Source organism: Elephantulus edwardii, unplaced genomic scaffold (genome assembly GCF_000299155.1).
Source record: "Elephantulus edwardii isolate Elephantulus edwardi_28Jun2011 unplaced genomic scaffold, EleEdw1.0 scaffold00140, whole genome shotgun sequence".
In the NCBI taxonomy this organism is placed as follows: domain Eukaryota; kingdom Metazoa; phylum Chordata; class Mammalia; order Macroscelidea; family Macroscelididae; genus Elephantulus; species Elephantulus edwardii.
This window is the reverse complement of record NW_006399890.1, coordinates 393,199-412,929: the sequence shown is the minus strand read 5'-3', so window position 1 is coordinate 412,929 and position 19,731 is coordinate 393,199. Positions and strand designations below refer to the sequence as shown.

Here is a 19,731-nt window from a genome sequence, read left to right as displayed (position 1 = left end):
TGAATAGGGTTGATAGAAAGAGAATTGATGCCTTTGAGCTTTGGTGCTGGAGAAGAGTGTTGAATATACCATGGACTGCTAGGAGAACAAACAGGTTCGTCCTGGAGAGGGTGAAGCCAGAATGCTCCTTGGAGTCAAGGATTCTGAAGCTTTGTCTGACATATTTTGCACATGTTGCAAGGAGGGACTAGTCCTTGGAGAGGGACATCATGTTTGGCAGAGTGGAGGGGCGGCAAAGGAGAGGAAAACCTTTGATGAGGTGGATCGATTCTGTGACTGGAGATGTGGGAATAAGTGCATTTGAGATGGCTAGGTTGGCACAGGATAGAAGAATGTGTAGAGCTCTTGTACATAGGGTCGCTATGAGTCGCAAGCCACTCGATGGCACATAACAACATAGCAACAACATTCATTCTTGAACTTCATGCACATGGAATAGCACAGTATGTATTGCTTTTGATCTACCATTCACTGAAAAAAAAATGATGTCTGTCGGATTTATCTATGTTACTGCAAGTAGCAGCTGTTGTTGCTGTGTTCTGTTGAGTCAGAACCAACCCATAATTCATGCTCTGGTGGATTTTCAGATGCAGTAAATCGCATGGGAGGAGATTGTCCATTCTTCTCCCACAGAGCTGCTGACGGATTCAAACCACATGTGTTTAAGTTTCCAGCATAATTCTTACCACTAAGCCATCAGAGCTCCTTTAAAAGTAGCAGTAGCTTTTTTTTAAAAAATAATTCTTGGATTTTCCTTTTCCGAAAAGTATTAGCAAGGGGATTCTGATGCATTTGCTGCATTTGCCTTCCTTGAGTGCTGAGCAGGGCTGTGTGATACTAGTCCTGTTAGCTGCAAGGAACTTCCAAAGAGGAGGCTGCACAAGCTGGGTTTATTGCAGAGCAGTTATTAGAACCTTGGGACTACTGAGTAAGCCCAGACACCAATGTCTATAGGTGGCAAACAGACAGACATGATGCATACAATCCTAGCCAACAAAGAATGACACTTTGTAAAGAATTCCTTTACAAAGGACAAACATTTCTACTGTGCAAAGTAATGTTATTTCATCTGTATAGTATCTGGAATAGCACACAAATGTTTGTCAGGAGAATTTATATTATTAATGCATATTTTTTCCTGGATTTGAGATACTAGAACATTTTGTTAAAAATATGACTAAATATAGACAGAAGTAGATCTCAGTATTTAGGCTGAGATCTGGATTCTACTATTTATTCAATGATACTTTGGTGGTGTGGTCCATAGGGAGTTGTGTTGTCAACCCCAAGACTCTGCCTCTCTGCCTGTTCAAACCCACGAAAACATCCTTGAGATAAAGATGAGCAAGTTACCAAACCTTTTTGAACCTGTGTCAAAGTGGGGATATGCATGTATTAAAATGAGGATGTTATTGTTGTTGTGTGCCATCAGGTCGGAACTGACCCATAGCTGACCCTCCAGCAGGTTTTCAGAAGCAGTTAATCTTGTGGGAGAAGATTGCCCATCCTTCTTCTGCAAAGCAGCTGGTTGATACAAACTGTGTACATTGGGGATTGTAGCACATCTTTGGGCCACTAGGCCACCAGACTTCCCACATATCAATGTTGTTAAATTGTTGTTAAGTGCCATCGAGTCACAGGCGACTCTTAGCGACCTCATGAATGAAAGTGATGCCACTCCTTTATCCAGGTTCATAGGGTTCCAGAGGCAAGCTGTTGTGGAAGTGGATGCCACTCCTGCTTCCAAGCTTGTTTTAATCAGGGAGCTCGACCAAACATTGCCCCCACCATGGGTAACCTTTATCACATTGGCCTCATCAGTGTCACAGTGTTCGGCTTCATGGCAACCATGAATGACCTCTAGACTGCAAATGGACAGACCAGGGTTACACGACCTAGAACAGTGTTTCACCAAACACAATTAAAGGCAGGCCTGAGGGCTGTGGAGTAGAGCCACCAACCTTTGGCTTTCTGTCCACTAGGCCAACTGCTTTCTCTCTCTCTATGCTGTTGTTGGTGCTGTTGTTGTTAAGTGCCGTCAAGTAGCAGGCGACTCATATTGACCCCATGAACGAAAATCCTGGACACTTGTATAACTTTCGTCCTTTCTCCGGGTTCGTGGGGTATCCAGAGGCAGTGGATATCACTCTAGCTTCCAAGCTTATATTAATTGGGGAGCTCCACCAAACACTGTGCACCATAGGTAACTATTTTCACGTATTGATACTCAATATTTTTTGAGAGAACTAATCTGCTTCCTAATGTTCACAATTGACTCTGAATGAACCCTGCCCTTCCACAATCAAGTGCATTTATTTTATGTTTGTCTAAAACTTAAACAAATATTTAAAAAGATAGTTAAAAATTATTAATAACATTAAACAAATTTTAGAATATCTCCTGTTAACTATTTAATAAGAAACCTACCTGAATTTTTTCATTGGAGACTGCTTTTCTTGAGCAGTGACCAGATGACCAGAATAATAGACTGGGAAAAACATAATGTTCCAATTTGTTGAAAACCATGTCATGAAAAATGGACAGTAGAAGTTCTTATAGGTAATTTTTACAATCTGTGTGGTTCCAACCCAGGATGACGACACTGACAAGATGATCAAGAGTCCCCAGATGGCCTTCAGGACCATGGACGTGCACGACTGGCAGCGAGCCTTGATTCGGTTTTCTTGGCTGCTGTTCTCAGCATGAGTAGACTGTGTCCCATCATCCCCTGAAAACAGAGAAGGAATACAAATGCATGGAAACCAGGTCATAAAAAAGCACTTAAACGTTTCCATTCCTTTGAAACGTGCTGAAACTGAACAGGCAGACACTAGAACTACCAGGCTTTGATTTTCTTTTAAAACTACAATCATTTTAAGAGATTGATATCTGGCTGGTTTTCTCTCCTGCATCCCTGCTTTGCAAGATAGTAATTGTCTAGACTCCCATCTAGTTGATGGGAGTGTTCATAGACTGTGGCATATGGCATGTTCTCCAAGTGATTCTCTAGGACTGAGGTGACCTGCCTCATAGGGTTACCAAGGTTATAATCTTTAAGGAAGTTGACTGCCACATCTTTCCATTATGGGTTGGCTGGTAGTTTGAACCACCAACTTTTTGGTTAGCAGGTGAACACTTAACCACTGTACCTCAAGGGCTCCTACTTATTGGATTCATGCATGCCAGTTCCAAAGACTTGAGGTTTGATCACATGATCTGTTTTGTCCAATAACAAATCAGCAGGTTAGATATGAGTCATTTACTAGTAGAAGTTCGGTGTTTTTTTTAAAATAAATTTTTATTTTATACTGGTTTTCTTACAAAGTATGTACACATTGTGTTTCACACTATTCTCCATTCACATTGTGTTTCATACAATCATTCCTATTTGTTATATTTTACAAAAATAATCAACATTAAACTATGCCCACCATTGCCTTGCCTTTCCAGATACCCACCCAATCTTTCCCACTGCCTTTTCCCACCCCTTCCTTCATCTATCAAATTGTGCGACTCCATGATTACACCCCTGCCCATCCTCACCCCTCAGCTCCTCCCCTCACATTCTTGGATCTTCATAGGCGTTCTACTAGTTATCTTTCTATTCCTACAATAATGGTCTCATACAGTTTTTGTTCTTATGCTAGGAAAAGCTTTAAAAAGCATTAGAAGGTCTACCAGCTCTCTTGCTTCTTTCCCTCTCTTTCCTTTCTCTCCCTTCCTTGGCTGCTTCTTTGGTCTATGTCAGGGAATGAACAGAGTCCAGCAAATGCTACCCTCTCTCTGAAACATGAAAAGTGAGAAATAAATATTGGCTATTATGAGCCACTGAGATTTATTTTGGAAAAGTACAGCAAAGATGATAATTTAAATTGAAAAGCAATGTGTCCCCAAGAAGAAGAGCAAATTCTGAGTACACAAAGGTATTTCTCACCTTAGAACAAATTGCTATTCAGCATACCTCTGAAAGCACAAGTTTTGGTTTGGATTTTTATGAATATTAAATAAATTCATAAGATTTTTAAAAAACATAGTCCAAAAGTGAAACTTCATCTCACATACTTTGGACATGTTGCTAGAGAGGCTGTTCCTTGGAAAGGGCTATCATTCTTGGAAAGATGGAATGGAAGTGAAAGAGAGGAGGATCCCCACAAGATGGGGAGCACTCTGGCCGCACTTTTCCCAAGACATACTGATTGGGGTTTTTTGTTTTTGTTTGTTTGTTTTTGTTTGGGATATTCAATGCTCTTCTCCGACAACACAACTCGAAGATAGAAATTCTTTTTCTATTATGCTTAGATGCATAGCAAGTGATTAAAAAGATCATAATCTGAACCAGGCATACCTTAGTCTTCAAACTGAGATCATTGCTCTTCATTATTTTAGAGTAGTCCCTCACAGCAGACTTGCCCAATGCAATATATTTCCTAATTTCTTGGCTGCTGGTACCAAAGGCATTGATTGAGGATCAAAGTAAGATTAAATCATTGACTATGTCAATGTTTCTCCATCTATCATTATATTTCTTATAAATTCAGTGGTGAAGATTTTTGCCTTTTTGATGTTGAGATGTAATCTATATATAGCTATATATAGTCTTTGATCTTCTGCAGCAAATGTTCCAAGTCCTCAAGTCCTTTCGCAAGCAAGATTGTATCACTTGCATAAAATAAGTTAATGATGAGTTGTTGTCCTCTGATCATGATGGCACATTCTTCTTCATACAATTTAGCTTCTCAAATTATTTTCTCTATGTACAGATTCAAAAGAAATAAAGAAAGGATACAACTCTGACACACACTTTTCCTTATTTTAAACCTTGCAGTGTTCTGTCACTCTATTTGGACAGCAGCTTATTAGTCTAGATACAGAGTTTTTGTGTGCTTTTTGTCATTTTTATTTTATAGTAATCTATGTACAAAGTTTGTATACATTGTTTTTCACACCAGATCTTTCCTTCACACACACCTTCATCAAATTGTGTGACCCTATAATTAATCCCCCCCCATAAAGGTGTTTTCCGACCTCCCCCCCAGGTTTTGTATGATTGTTACAGGATTCCCATTCTTCTCAATGATAGCCACAATTTGTTAGGATCTACACAGTCAAATGCTTTTGCAGAGTCAAGGAAACACAAATACATATTATTCTGATATTCTCTGCTCTCAGCCAGGATCCATCTGACATCAAGAATAAAATCCCTGATGCCATGGCCTCAGCTTGAACTTCTGACAGTTCTCCATCAGTGTACTGTTCTAGTCATTTTTTGGATGATTTTCAGCAAAATATTTTGCTTGCATGTAATATTAATGATAATGTCTGACAATTCATACATTCTGTTGGATCATCTTTCTTGGAAATGGGAACAAATACAAATATCTTCAATCAGTCCTCCAAGCAGCTGACCTCCAATGTCATGACATAAACTGGTGAACACATTCAGGGCTGCACTTGTTAGTTGAAATATATCAATTGGTATTTTATTGATTCCTGGGGCCTATTGTTTTGCCAATGCCATTACGTTTGAGAGAAGTGATATTTAAGAGAAGAGTCCACACTTTACTATAAACCATATTATCCTCAGGAACTAAAGTAGAAATTATTCCACAAAAATTTAAATATCCTTTTCAAGTGTGCAGTGCCTTCATTGTCACCTTCCTTTCAGATTTCTTCTCTGTCAGCATCATCAGTGCTTTTGAGGACACCAACAGTCAGGGTTTTTCTGTATTTCTTCAGAGTATTGAATCATTCTCTTGTTCACTACACTCTGTTGTCAAGTCTCTCATTCCACACATCCTCAAGGCGTTGTGCTACCAGGGTTCTTTTCTTGTCCACTTTAAACATGATTCTCTGTTGTGGCAGTGTACTCTCGAGTGGGAAATGACTCATAGCTGACCCTCCAGCAGGGTTTCAGAGGCAGTTTAATTGCACAGGAAGAGATTGTCTATCTTTCTCCTACAGATTAGCTGGTGGATTCAAAGCATGAATATATACACACACCAGCTTACACACACACACACACACACACACACACACATGCATGCACACACACACACACAAGGCAGGTTCGAATCCACTAGCTGTTCTGTGAGAAAAAGATGGCCAATCTCCTCCTGTGTGATTTACTACCTCTGAAAACCTAACCCGGGTCAGCCATGAGTTAGTTCCCATTTGACAGCACATAACAACAATGATGAAAGATATATTTACGTACAGAAATAATTTTGGTTTACCAGGAATGCCATCCATTTGTCTGAGTATTTATTGGAGTAATACAAACTGATGTTAGAGGCTTCTGGAATTTGTAAAAAGTCTTAGTCCTGCTGCTGTATGGCCTTGAGTACATTGTTTAATTTATTCTGTCATTTCCTTATTTGTCAAACAATGATAGTATCTTTCTCTAGAGATTAATTTTGAGGTTAAGTACCATAATATTTAGCACTGCGTCTGGTGAGTAGCTCTTTAGATTTTGTTCTCCTTCTTTCTGTGGTACACTGGATTATTTTCAAGTGCCGTCTGAGTCATCAAAAAAAAGAGTAAATTATATTCCATGTGATCTTTAATGGTAAGGTCTTCGAAATGTGGTAATCTGTGTATGATAGATAGGGCACATATCTATTAACCAGCATATTTAATTAACTGGAACATTCTGTTCCAAGATCTACATAATTGGAATATTACTGCAATTTATAAAAAGCAATTAAAATTGTCTTAAGATTTAAGACAATATCACATTCCCCTCTTTTTCCTAGAATTTTAACCTCAGGGTTCATTTGATTATTAAACCATCATTTAAAAAATTAACCCATGTTGGAAAAAAGTTTTTAAAAAATAAACAAATCATTGTAAAGAATTAGGGTATAAGAGGTATTCACACTCTTCTTTTTGTGTTACCCCTCTCCAACACATAATGAAAAGTCACCCATAGCGTCACTGTCAATCTGTTTATTTGAGGTTATTTTAAGCCAGTTTTCTCAAAAGTCTTTTTGGTGTATTTGTTTTACTACCCACATGCACAGGATGTTATATTTTGTTGTGGCAGCTGGTGTTGTAGTTAAGGATAAAAGAGATTTTTGCATGTAGTTAGCTAGCAAGATAGAAGAGATGAGGAAGAAAGAACTATGGACACATAGAAGAATCAGTAGTAGAAAAGTAGAAAGATGAGTAAGCCAGTGAAGACAGCACCAAGATGGTAATTGGCAACTAAAAAAACACCCCACATTAATTGAGTTATTAGCATGTAGTTATGCTACTCTTTTTAGGAAGAGGAACAGGTAGTCATTTGCTGAGAGGAGTTGAATATGGGACTTAGGGGCTTAAGAACATTCTCTGAGAAGGCAATAAGCTATCCACTGCTGCTCTGAAATGGTAAGCAGCCTGTAGATTCCGCTGCATTTAAAAATGATAAAATTTCTGAGAAACTCACAAGGATAGTCTTAAGATTTCTCTAAAAAGGTCTAGTAAACTTAGAGAGTGATTGGCTAGGTGGATGTGAGGAAAAGGTTGTTCAGCAAATGATGACTAAAAGGGCAAGTGAAGTTTTCTGTAGGAGGAGTAAAATTGGGAAAGCTGGGAAGGTGCTCAGGATTGATGGTCCTAGAAGTAAATGGAGCTCTGGTGGCCTCATGGCAAGAAGCTGTGCTACAATCCCAAAATCTTATGGTTCAAATCCCACAGCTGTTCCAAGGCAGAAGGATGGGCAATCTTCTCTTGTGCAATTAACTGCCTCTGTAAACCTACCGCAGGGTCAGCTATGGTTCAGTTCCGATTCGGTGGTACACAACAGCAACAATGAGGTCAAGTGCAGATTCTCAGATTTTATTAATGCTTTTATTCTTCCAAGAATGAGCAGATGTGTTCCTACTGAATGTCAGTGTTGAGGTAAAAGATGTTTAACTTTTTGAAGAAAAAAAAAACTAGCTATATTTTAAACCTCATTAGATGTCATTGTCTAGTATATATTAAGTACTTCAATAATAAGACGGTTATTGACAAGTCAGCTTTAACCCTTGGTGACGCAAGTGTGTCAGAGTAGAACTTTACTCCAAAGAGTTTTCAATGGATGATTCTTTTGGGACGAGATCTTCTGTTTGGGACAGCAGCTGAATTTACATTATTCATTTATACCACTCAGTGACTTCTCCTCAACTATCAGTAAGGGTTTTTTGCTATATTTCATGTTACTAATACATTATATTCATACATTTTTCTTCTTCCTCTTTATCCCACCTTACAGACCTGACAAAGTCCCATTCATAACGTCCATATACCATCCTTAAAGTTTTACTCTAATGAAAACCTCTCTCCTGGGCCGTCAGAAGGTTACCTAGAGGCACTGTTATTTAAGAGGAGCTTACCTGATCTGTTCTGTCTCTCAACTCGGTGTCCACAAACTCCAGAGGATCCTCGACTCTGCAGCTCAAGAATAGGAGCAGAAGAATCTTCGGTGACAGACAAAGGGGACAGTTGTCTACTAATGCCACCAAGTGAAGCGGGGCAGTTGGCTCCTGGTTTACATCGAGTAACTGATGATCTGGAGGTACCTGGGAAGAAAGAATTCATACCAGTTTGAGAACTTCCTGGAGGGAAAATGGGCAGTAGATTTTAAATGCCTTGGCAGCGAAATACAGGGCAGCAGTAAGCACAATCTTGACTGAACATTCATTGAGCTTATTTATAATTCTATAAAAGGGGCTTCTAAAAAGAAAATGCTATTTTGGCAAGGTTTCTGTCCTGAAGATAAGGCATCTTTTGAGATAAATCTATTAACTAGAAAAGAACATTAGCAGATGGTGTTTGGGCTGATGCATGCATTCTGAATTAGAACTTTCAGTATAGCCAACTAGTTCACCTCAGGAAAAACAAAGAGTCATGCTTGTTTCTATTCTTTTCTTTTTAGGTTTGTTTCATTTTGTGGTCATTTCCTAATTATAGGTGGAATTGGGGAAGTTCAGGAATATATATGATAGCAACTTGAGATACAGCTGAGATTAAATATTATTGACCATCATTACTTAGAAAGTTAATAAGCTATGTGTTGTCACTGAATATTGGATTTATAAGCCACACCAGTGATCTATCTTTTTATTTCCTCATTTTCACTGGTTTATTATGTCCTGGCATCTGTACCTCGCCTTCTTTATACAGTACAGCTCAAAGGCTATGTTTCTTGCTGCCAGCTACCTCCCACTAGGTGGTCTGTAGAAGAGACTTAAGACTAGTTCAGTCACTGGAAACCTCTGAAACAATATCCTATAAGACAAAATTTAAACTTCAGAGTTAGGCCCAGAGGCATGTTCAGGGCTTGAGCCATGAAAAAGTCATCCACAATTATGTAAATGTAGACAATGCCCCATACTATATAGACTTGGACCAGTCAATTAACTTAAAGCCATCCCAAATGGAGATAAATATGCAGAATGTTTCCAAGGAAGCAGTTGAAGAGCATAAATAAATCATATCTTTTTTTTTTTTTGCCACAGTGAGTGCCTAGGTGGCAGTAGGGCTTGCAAATTCAGTCAGTGAACAGTACTCAGACTTAAATAGGTATGGGAGTAAACGGCATTTGGTGATTAGTTGGAAGTCTCTCATTAGTAATACCATAAGGTTCTGGCTCCCTCGTAAAGACATCTGCTTAATTGAGCCATAGTAGTAGGGCCACCTTGGGTCATTTTTCATATTTGTCCAGGCACAGAATATGATTTCTTCATCTGCCCTAGTTAGATTCTTCATATTTACAAATTCAATTTGATTCATACAGTTATTAAGCATCTACTATGGAGCAGGTATTCTGTGAGGAGCAAGATTAGACAAATGAAGACCCTCTTGGAACACGCAATTCAGTACAGGAATCAGACAAGTAATCAAATATCCAAAAGCCAATGTGAACAGGGTGTCAGGGGAACAAGAAGAAAGAGAATGAGTGATCCAGCCTGCCTGATGTAAGGAAGGCTCTAAAGGATGAACAGGATTTCACCAGGCATAGTTTGAGGCTGTAGCATAGGAAAGACCACCAATTACAGATTAGCATTGTCCCCCCAAAATATGTGTCAACTCAGCTAATATAGTGTTCTTAGTATTTTGTAATTATGCTCCATTTTGGCAGCCTACTGGTAAGGAGCTGTGCTGTCATACCAATGACATGTTGTTCAAATCTACCAGCTGCTATGTGGCAGGAAGATGGGAAACCTCCTCCCATGCAATTAAACTGCCTCTGTAAACCCACTGGGGGGGTCAGCTATGGGTAGGTTCCAACCTGACTGTACACTATAATACAAACTTCAATGATATTAATGAGGCAAGATATACTCTACCATGTTAGGTGGTACCTTGAGTCAATATTTTAGGATATATAAAGAGATTAAACAGTATCAGACATTTGAGGGATCTGGCTACCACCAAGAAAGAAGAGCTAGGATTGGAATGCATCTTTTAGACCCAATGTCCTGCACTGAGGCCCACACTGACCCAGAAAAGGACTGATGCAAAGGCATATATAAATCTTCCAGGAAGAGTCAACACAGAGAGAAAGGCTTCCCCTAAGCAAGTGCTCTGAATTTAGACTTTGAGCCTCCTAAATTGCCAAAGAACCAAGTGGGATTCATAATAGGTATGACAGGATGGTTCAACATAAGAAAAACAATTAATGTAATTAATCATATAAACAGAGCAAAGAACAAGAACCACATGATGCTATCAATTGATGTAGAAAAGGCCTTTGACAAAATCCAACACCCTTTCCTGATTAAAACACTCAACAAAATAGGGTTAGAGGGGAATTTCTTCAACATAGTAAAAAGTATATTCGCAAACCAAAGAGCCAACATTGTTCTCAATGGAGAGAGATTAAAGGCATTCCCTTTGAGAAGTGGATGCCTACTATTATCTCTTTTATTCTATATTGTATTGGAAGTGTTAGTGATAGCAATAAGACAAGAGAAGGAAATAAGAGGTACCCAAATTGGCAAAGAGGAGGTAAAATTATCTCTCTATGCAGATGATATGATAGTATACTTAGAAAACCCTAAAGACTCAGCAAGAAAATTACTGGACATAGTTGACCAATTCAGTAAAGTGGCAGGATTCAAGATCAACATACAAAATCAGTTGGATTTCTCTACAATGACAAAGAGAATACAGAGTGGGAGCTAAGAAAAACAATACCCTTCACAGTACCTTAAATACTTGGGAGTAAATCTAACTAGAAGCACAAAAGATCTATTCAAAGAAGATTACAAAACATTACTACAAGAAACAAAAAGAGATCTGGAGAAATGGAAGAATATTCCTTGCTCATGGATAGGAAGACTCAATATTTTGAAAATGACAATACTACCAAAGGCAATTTACATGTTCAGTGCAATCCCAATACAAATAACAATTCTATTTTTCAATGAGATGGAAAAGGTAGTCTCCAATTTCATTTGGAAAGAGGCCCTGAATAAGCAAAGTACTCCTTAAAAAGAGAAATAAGATAGGAGGCAACAACATGGTACTGGTACAATGACAGACACATAGATCAATCGAATAGAATTGAGAATCCAAAAATCAGCCCATCTTCCTATGGACAACTGATTTTTGACGAGGAGATGAAATCAGTTAAGTGGGTAAAGGACAGCCTTTTAAACAAATGGTGTTGGCAAAATTGGAAAACTATCTGTAGAAAACTCAAGCAAGAAATTGGAAAACTATCTGTAGAAAACTCAAGCAAGATCCACACCTCACTCCTTACACAAAAACCAACTCATAGCAGATCATAGATCAAGGACTAAAACCAAGGACTAGGAACTTCATTAAAGAAAAGCTGGAAGAACTCTAGAAGTCCTAATCCATAACATAAAGAGTCTTCCAAGCATCCTGAAAAATCTACACCCAGGAGAGGATAAAATAGATGAATGGGATCTTCTAAGAATCATATCCCTATGAACATCCAAAAACTTCTCCAACAGGGTAAAAGGGAAGCCACAGACTAGGGAAAAAATTTGGTAATGACATGTCAGACAAAGAACTTATATCTAGTATTTATATAATACTCGAGCACCACAATAAGATAAAGGTAAACAACCCAATTGAAAAATGGGCACAGAATATGAACAGATATTTTACCAAAGAAGACATTGAGATGGCCAACACATGAAGAAATGTTCAAAATCTCTAGCTCTAAGACAGATGCAAATCAAAACAACTATGAGATATCAGCTCAGTAAGAATAGCAAAATTTAACAGAACATCAAACAACAAATACTGGTGAGGTTATGGAGAAAACTGGAACCCTTAATTCGCTGTTGGTGGCATTGTAAAATGGTGCAACCACTATGGAAGGCAGTATGGCACTTTCTCAAAAGTTAGAAATAGAAATACCATTTGACCCAGCAATTCTACTACTGGGAATATATTCACCAAAGAAAACATAACCACCACCCAAGAAGATGTATGCATATCCATGTTTATTGCGGCCCTGTTCACAATAACAAAGAGTTGGAAACAACCCATGTGCCCATCAACAAACAAATGGGTAGAGAAGCTGTGGTATATTCACACAATGGAATACTATGTTGCATTGAAAAACAAGGAACTAATGAAATATTATACAAAATGAGTAACCCTGAAGGACATTACGCTGAGTGAAATATTGCAGTCACAAAAGGTCAAATATTGCATAGGACCACTGTTGTAAAATGGGACTGACATCAGGGTTGAGGGGAGACTCAGAACAAGGGGATAAATAATGTATACAGTATCCTATCACTCACAGCATTGTTCCTTATGATAGCTCTTGCAACAGTCTTTTTAACTATGAATGCAAATTTTTCATTCTTGGCATAGCAAATCATATGATTGTTTGATTCCAAGTGGCCAATTCCAGTCCATCTCAACTGACTAATGCCTAGGATGTCTAGTTTTATGAATTCCATTAAATTTTTCAACTTCTAGTTTTTTGCTATTTATACTTCATATATTCCATGTTCCAATTATTAGTAGGTGTTTGAAGTGATTTCACTTCATTTTTTAGTGACTCCTCATGTAGGCTCTACCTCTAATACTATAGCTACCTGTGTTTTTCTACTGTTCATTGAGTTTTTGAAGGCTGTTTACTTCAGAAGTGGATGGCCAATGCTGCTTGCCAGTCTGTCTGAACTGAAAGCTCTGCTGAAACCTGCCCACCACGGATGATCCTGCTGGCATGTGAAACCTTGCTGGCATAGTTTCCAATATCACAGCAATCCGCAAGTTACCCCAGTACAGACAACTGATAGACAAGTGCTTTACTGATAGGAACAAACACTAAATAAATAATAATATATGCACCAAAGCTGTCAAATAAGTTGTTGTTTTGTTGTTGTTAAGTGTCGAGTCGAACATGACTCATAGAGACCCTATGAACAAAAGACCTGACCCTTGTTCTATAACTACTGTCGTTTTTCTGTGTTCATAGTTTCCAGAGGCATGCAGATGAGCCTCCAAACCAGAGACTTAGTTGGGCCCAGTTACCTTTGAAATACAAGGCATGCCCACCAGGTCTGGCTGACTCTAAACCAAGAGGTTTCCAGCCAATGGCTCATTGTTAAATCAGGCAAATCAAATCAGCTCAATTCACGATTGTGAACACACAAAGAAGACCAAACAGTTCACACCCGACCCTCACCAAGACAAATGAAACCATCTTCCAGAATCCAGCCACTTCACACATGAGCCTCCAAACAGGAGACTTTGTTGGGCCCAACTGACTCTTTCATTCAAGTAGCAAAATGCAATTAACTCCCCTAATTCAGTGAACTAACAGATATATGTTGTCTACAAACACGTATACAAATATCATTGCCCATAAGGGTCTTTTGTGACCTGCATAAGGCCTGGTGGCAGGGCCCTGGCTATCTTTTCCACAGGGCTTTCTGCTTGAAGGCTGAAGGCCCAAGGGTAGGCTCATCTAAGTGTCATTCATAGCAGGTATGCAAAGACAATTCAACATAAGAAAAACAATTAATGTGATTCATTATTACATTAATAAAGCAAAGTACTAGAACCATATATGATCCTATCGATTTATGCAGAAATGGCCTTCAATAAAATCCAATACCACTTCCTGATTAAAATACTCAGTAAAATAGGAAGAGAAGGGAATTTTCTCAGCATAATGTGAAGTATATATGCAAAACCAAGAGCTAAAATTCTCTATGGAGAAAGACTGAACACATTCCTCTTGAAAACAGGGACCAGGCAAGGATGGTGACTATCATTATTTTTATTCACTATTGTATTGGAAGTACTAGCTAGGATGACAAGGCAAGAGAAGGAAATAACATACATCCAAACTGACAAAGAAGTAGTAAAACTAGCACTGTATGCAGACAATTTAATAGTTACACACAGAAAACTCCAAGGACCAAATAAAAAAACTATTAGGCCTAGAAGAACAATTGAGTCGAGTGGTAAGATACAAGATCAATATAAAATAGTCAGTTGGATTTTTGTATAGCAACAAAGAAAGCACAGAAAAGGAAGCTAAAAAAGCAATACTGTATACAACAGCTGACACAAGGTTAAATACTTAGGAATAAATCTAATTAGAAATACAAAAGGTCTTTATAAGGAAAACTACAAAGCACTACTACAAGAAATACTAAGAGACCTAGTTAAGTGGAAAAATATTCCCTGTTCATGAATGGGTAAGACAAATGTCAATCTTACCAAAAACAATCCCAACAGAGATACCAAACTCATTCTTCAAGGAGATAGAAAAGGAAATTTCTCGTTTTATTTGGAAACTAAAGAGATTTGAATAAGCAAAGCTCTTTTGAAAACTAAAAATGAAGTAGGAAACATCCCATTACTTGATCTCAAAATCTACTACACAGCCTTAGTAATCAAAACAGGATGGTACTATTATAATGACAGTCATATAGAACAATGGAATAGAATTGAAAACCCAGAAATCAACCCATCTACCTATGATAAATTGATATTTTATGAAGAAACAAAACCTATTAAAAGGGGATACTATGGTCTCTTTAACAAATAGTTCTGGCAAAACTGGCGCTTTGCCTGCAGAAAATGGAAACAAGATCCACATCTGACACTGGACACTAAAATCAAGTCAAAGTGGGTCAGAGACCTAGAAGAGTAAAACCAAAAATTATGACAATTATCAGGTACAAAATTGAAACAAATGAAAAGGTCCTAGACGATGGCATAAATAGATTTGCAAACATAGCCAAAAACATATAGCTAGGAGAAGGAAGGTAAAATCACAAATGGGATCATATGAAAGTCAAATCCCTGTGTGCATCAAAATTTTTTGAACACCAATGATTGAAGACCAGAGGAATTGTGAAAGGCAGGACATTAAAACTATGATCCAGCCTGAAACCTACAGCATCCCTTTTCAGCAGGAAGTAGCTAAGAGAACACGCTGTTCCCTTTTCCTTATGAATCAGGGTGAAGTCTCTCTCAGGGAGGAGTGATAGGGAATGGCAAGGGACACACTGACAAAGGAGATTAATCAGAACTGGCTTTGACAAGCACTGTGGCAACTGGACAATAAAAACAGACTTTCAAGGGGGGGGAAGAGGAACAAACTGGGGGGGAGGGTAGAGAAAATTGTGCAACAAAGAACTAATGGAAACCCAAAATCTCTGTAAATGTTCATTAAAATTAATAAAATTTAATTTTTTAAAAAACAACTATGATCCATGTAGAGAGCAAAAAGTCATAACAAAAGGGAAAATTCATCCAAAGTGGATGTCAGAAGATACTATAAAAATTGCAGTAGAGCATTGAGAAGTCAAAATGGGAGAAATGCAGAAGTAAAAAAGCTCAACAGAAGATTTCAAAGGACAGCTCGAGAAGACAAAGCAAAGTATTACAATGAAATGTCCAAAGAGCTAAAGACAGACACCAAAAAGGGAAGAATTCGCTTGTCATTTCTCAAGCTGAAAGAACTGAAAACCAATTTCAAGCCTTGAGAAATTAAACTGAGAGATGTTATGGGCCCAATCTTTAATGAATAGGAAACTTTAAAAGAATATGGAAGTAATACACAAAATCACGGTACCAAAACAATTAGTTGACAGTGAAAAATATTGGGAAATATTATATAAATAAGAGCCAATAGTGATCAGAGATGAAATTAAAAAACAACTATGAAGTATCATCTCACCCCAGTAAGAATAGCAATTTTTTTTAAGAATAGCAAAATTTAACAAAACAGCAAACATCAAACTGGAGAGGTTGCAGAGGAACTGGAACTCCTATCCACTGTTGGTGGGAGTGTAAAATGGTACAACCACTATGGAAGACTGCATGGCACTTTCTCAAAAGGTTACAAATAGAAATACCATATGACCCAGCAATTCCACTACTGGGAATTTACCCTAAAGAAACCATAACTGCCACCCAAGCAGATATATGCACATCCATGTTTATTGCAGCTTTGTTCACAATAACAAAGAGCTGGAAACAACCCAAGTGTCCATCAACAAATGATGGCTAGAGAAGCTCTGGTATATTCACACATTGGAATACTATGCAGCTTTGAGAAACAAGACACTCATGAAATATTATACAAAATGGATGACCCTGGAAGACATTATGCTGAGTGAAAAAAAATCTCAGTCACAAAAGAACAAATACCGCATAGGACCATTGTTGTAAAACAGGACTGACATTGGGGTTGAGGGAAGACAGAGAAGTAGGGGAGGAATGATGTATACTGCATTGAAACAGATGAGGGAGGGAACTGTTAAAAGGAATATATGATTGGGTATTATTGTCGTGACAGGAGTCCAGAATGAAGGCTGCATAGTGGAGTGGACTTGGGGGTAGAATTGTATAACAAAGAAAGAATTTTTCTTTCACTTTTTAAGGAGAAGAGTGAACTGGGGCGGGGGAGGGGGGAGGAGGTGAGCAGGGAGAAAAGTGCAACAATGAATGACTGGAAAGCCTAAGTCTCTGTAAACTTTCATTAATTTTAAAAAAAAGATGAAGTTCAAGCTGCACTGACGGCATTGGTAAAAATACGGTCTCAGGAATTGATGGAATGCAAATTGACATGTTTCAGTCAACAAAAGCAGCCCTGGATGTACACATCAGTTTATGCCAGGAAATTTGTAGGACCTGGCCAATGATTGTAAGAGACCCATATTTGTTTCCATTTCCAAGAAAAGGTGATCTAACAGAATGTGGAGGTTATCAAACAATATCATTAATATCTCATGCAAGCAAAATATTGAAGATCATGGAAAAAATGGCTAGAATAGTACACTGACAAGAAACTACCAGAAGTTCAGTCTGGTTTTAAAAGAAGTCATGACATCAGGTGTATCATTGCTGATGTAAGATGAATCCTGGCTGAAAGCAGAAAATACCAGAAAAATGTGTATTTACATTTTATTGACCATACAAAGGCATTTGACTATGTGGAACATAACACATTATAGCTAACATTGAGAAGAATGGGAACCTCAGAACATTTAACACTTGTACTCAAACTGAATCTATACCTAGACCAAGAAGCTATTGCTCAAGTGAAACAAGGGAACACTGCGTGCTTTAAAATCAAGAAAAGTGTGAGTCAAAGTTGCATCCTTTTTCCATATTTTTCAGTCTGTATGCTGAGCAAATAATTTGTGCAAGTTTACATTAGGAAGAAAAATGTGACTGGCATCAGGATTGGGAGAAGACCCATCAACAGCATGTGTTATGCAGATGAAACAACTTGTTTGCTGAAAGTAGAGAGGATATAAAACACTTGCTGCAGAAGATCAAGGACTATAGCCTTTGGTAGGGATCTCATTAAGAAAACTACAGGCCCAACAGCCAACATTATGATAGATGGAAAAAGTATTGAAGCTTTCAATGATTTAATCTTGCTTGGATCAACACCATTGGTACCAGCAGTCAGGAAATCCGGAAATGTATTGCATTGGACAAGCCCATTGTCAGAGAACTCTCCAAAATGCTTAAGAGCAATGATGTCAGTTTGAAGACTAAGGTGGACCTGATTCAGGCCGTGGTCATTTTGATCACCTATTATGCATCAGAAAACAGTACAATGCATATATATGACAGGAGAAGAATTGATGCCTTTGAGATTTGGTGTTGAAGAAGAGTACTGAAAGCTATCTATCTATCTATCTATCTACAACTGAATATTCCATGGAGTGCCAAAAGAACAAATACATATGTCTTGGAAAAAGTGTATAAAGAGTGCTATTTGGAAGCAAAAAATGGTGAAGATTCATCTTTCATACTCTGGACATGTAGGAAGGCAAGGCTATTCTGTGGAAAGGGTCATCATGCTTGGAAAGATGGAAGGTCTGCAAACAGGAAGACCTCCAATGAGATGGACTGACACAGTAATTTCAGCAATGGGCTCTAGGGTGCCAGAGATGATAAGGATGACACGGGATAGAGCAAGGTTCAGGTCAGCTGTTCACAGGGTCACTATGAGGTATATCTGACTCAACCTCACCTAACACCAACATCAACAACTGGGGCTCCATGAGAAAAATGTTGATAACCCAATAACTAAATGGCAGAAAGCATGAAAAGACTCTTCACAAAGGAGGACATATGGATGGTCAACAAATACATAAGGAAATGTTCAAAATCACTAGCAATCAGAGATGCAAATCAAAACAACAATGTGATACCATCTTACCCCAGCAGCAGTAGCAATGATCAACCTGACAGCAAAAAAGAAATGATTGTGAGTATGCAGAGAGATTGGAACGCTCATACACGGTTATTGTTGTTAAGTGCCATCAAGTTGGTATGACTCAAAGCAACTCTATGAACAACAGATCTGAACTCCTATCCCATACCATCCTTATCATCCTTGACACATTTGAGTTCATTGTATCAATCCATCTCCTAACAACACGTTCAAAATATGTGAGATGAAGCTTCAACATCTTTGTACAAGGAACATTCTAGTTGTACTTTCTCTAAGACATCTAAGTTCTTTTGGTAGTCCATGGGATATTCAGCATGGTACAATTACAATGGAAGGCAGCTTGGTGTTTTCTCAAAAAATGAGACATAGAAACCATGTAAAACTAAATATTCCACTGCTAGGATTATACTTGAAGGAAAACAGAACTGAATCAAGAATGGAGATATGTACATCTGTGTTCACAGCAGAATTATTCAAAATAGCAAGAAAATGGAACAACCCAAATTCCCATTAAAAAAAATGGGTAGAGAAACTATGGTGTATTCACACAATGGAATACTATGCAGCACTAAAGAACAACGAAGTATTCATAAAATATAACACAAGATGGGAGAGTATAGAAAGTATTATACTGAATGAAACAACTCAGTCACAAAAGGACAAATATTGCATAAGTGAAAATAGGACACCTGAGGAAGATAAGCATAAATTTTCAAAAGGGGAAGGAGACAGGAGGAAGACAGGGATTGAAGAAAAGTGGAAGGAGGAAGTTCAGTGGGACAGTAGAGGTTAGTTGGCAGATAGAAGTGAAGGAATAAGAAAGAGGCAATCGGGACTTGAAGAGATGGGGTGATAAAAGGCATAGATCAATAATAATTAATTACGTAAAACACAATGCTTGCCAAAACTGAGGAGGACCTGAAATGCTTGCTGCTGAGGGTCAAGGAATGCAGCCTTCAGTATGGATTGAAGCTCAAGTCAAGAAGACAAATATTCTCATCACTGGACCAATTGGCAGCATCAGGATGGATGGTGAAGAGATTGTTAACAACTTTAGT

At 38.2% G+C, this 19,731-nt stretch overlaps 1 protein-coding gene across 1 annotated transcript in view; it reads right to left on the bottom strand.

The window, feature by feature from the left end:
- The window catches only part of SLC35F4 (solute carrier family 35, member F4), a 397,435-nt gene that overhangs the window by 48,749 nt on the left and 328,955 nt on the right, over positions 1-19,731 (bottom strand). Inside the window, exons 2-3 of the mRNA XM_006894325.1 lie at positions 8,358-8,543; positions 2,428-2,728 (exon numbers count right to left, since the gene is read on the bottom strand). Of these exons, the coding sequence (XP_006894387.1) occupies positions 2,428-2,728; positions 8,358-8,543 (487 nt within the window). The remainder of the gene's footprint in view (positions 1-2,427; positions 2,729-8,357; positions 8,544-19,731) is intronic.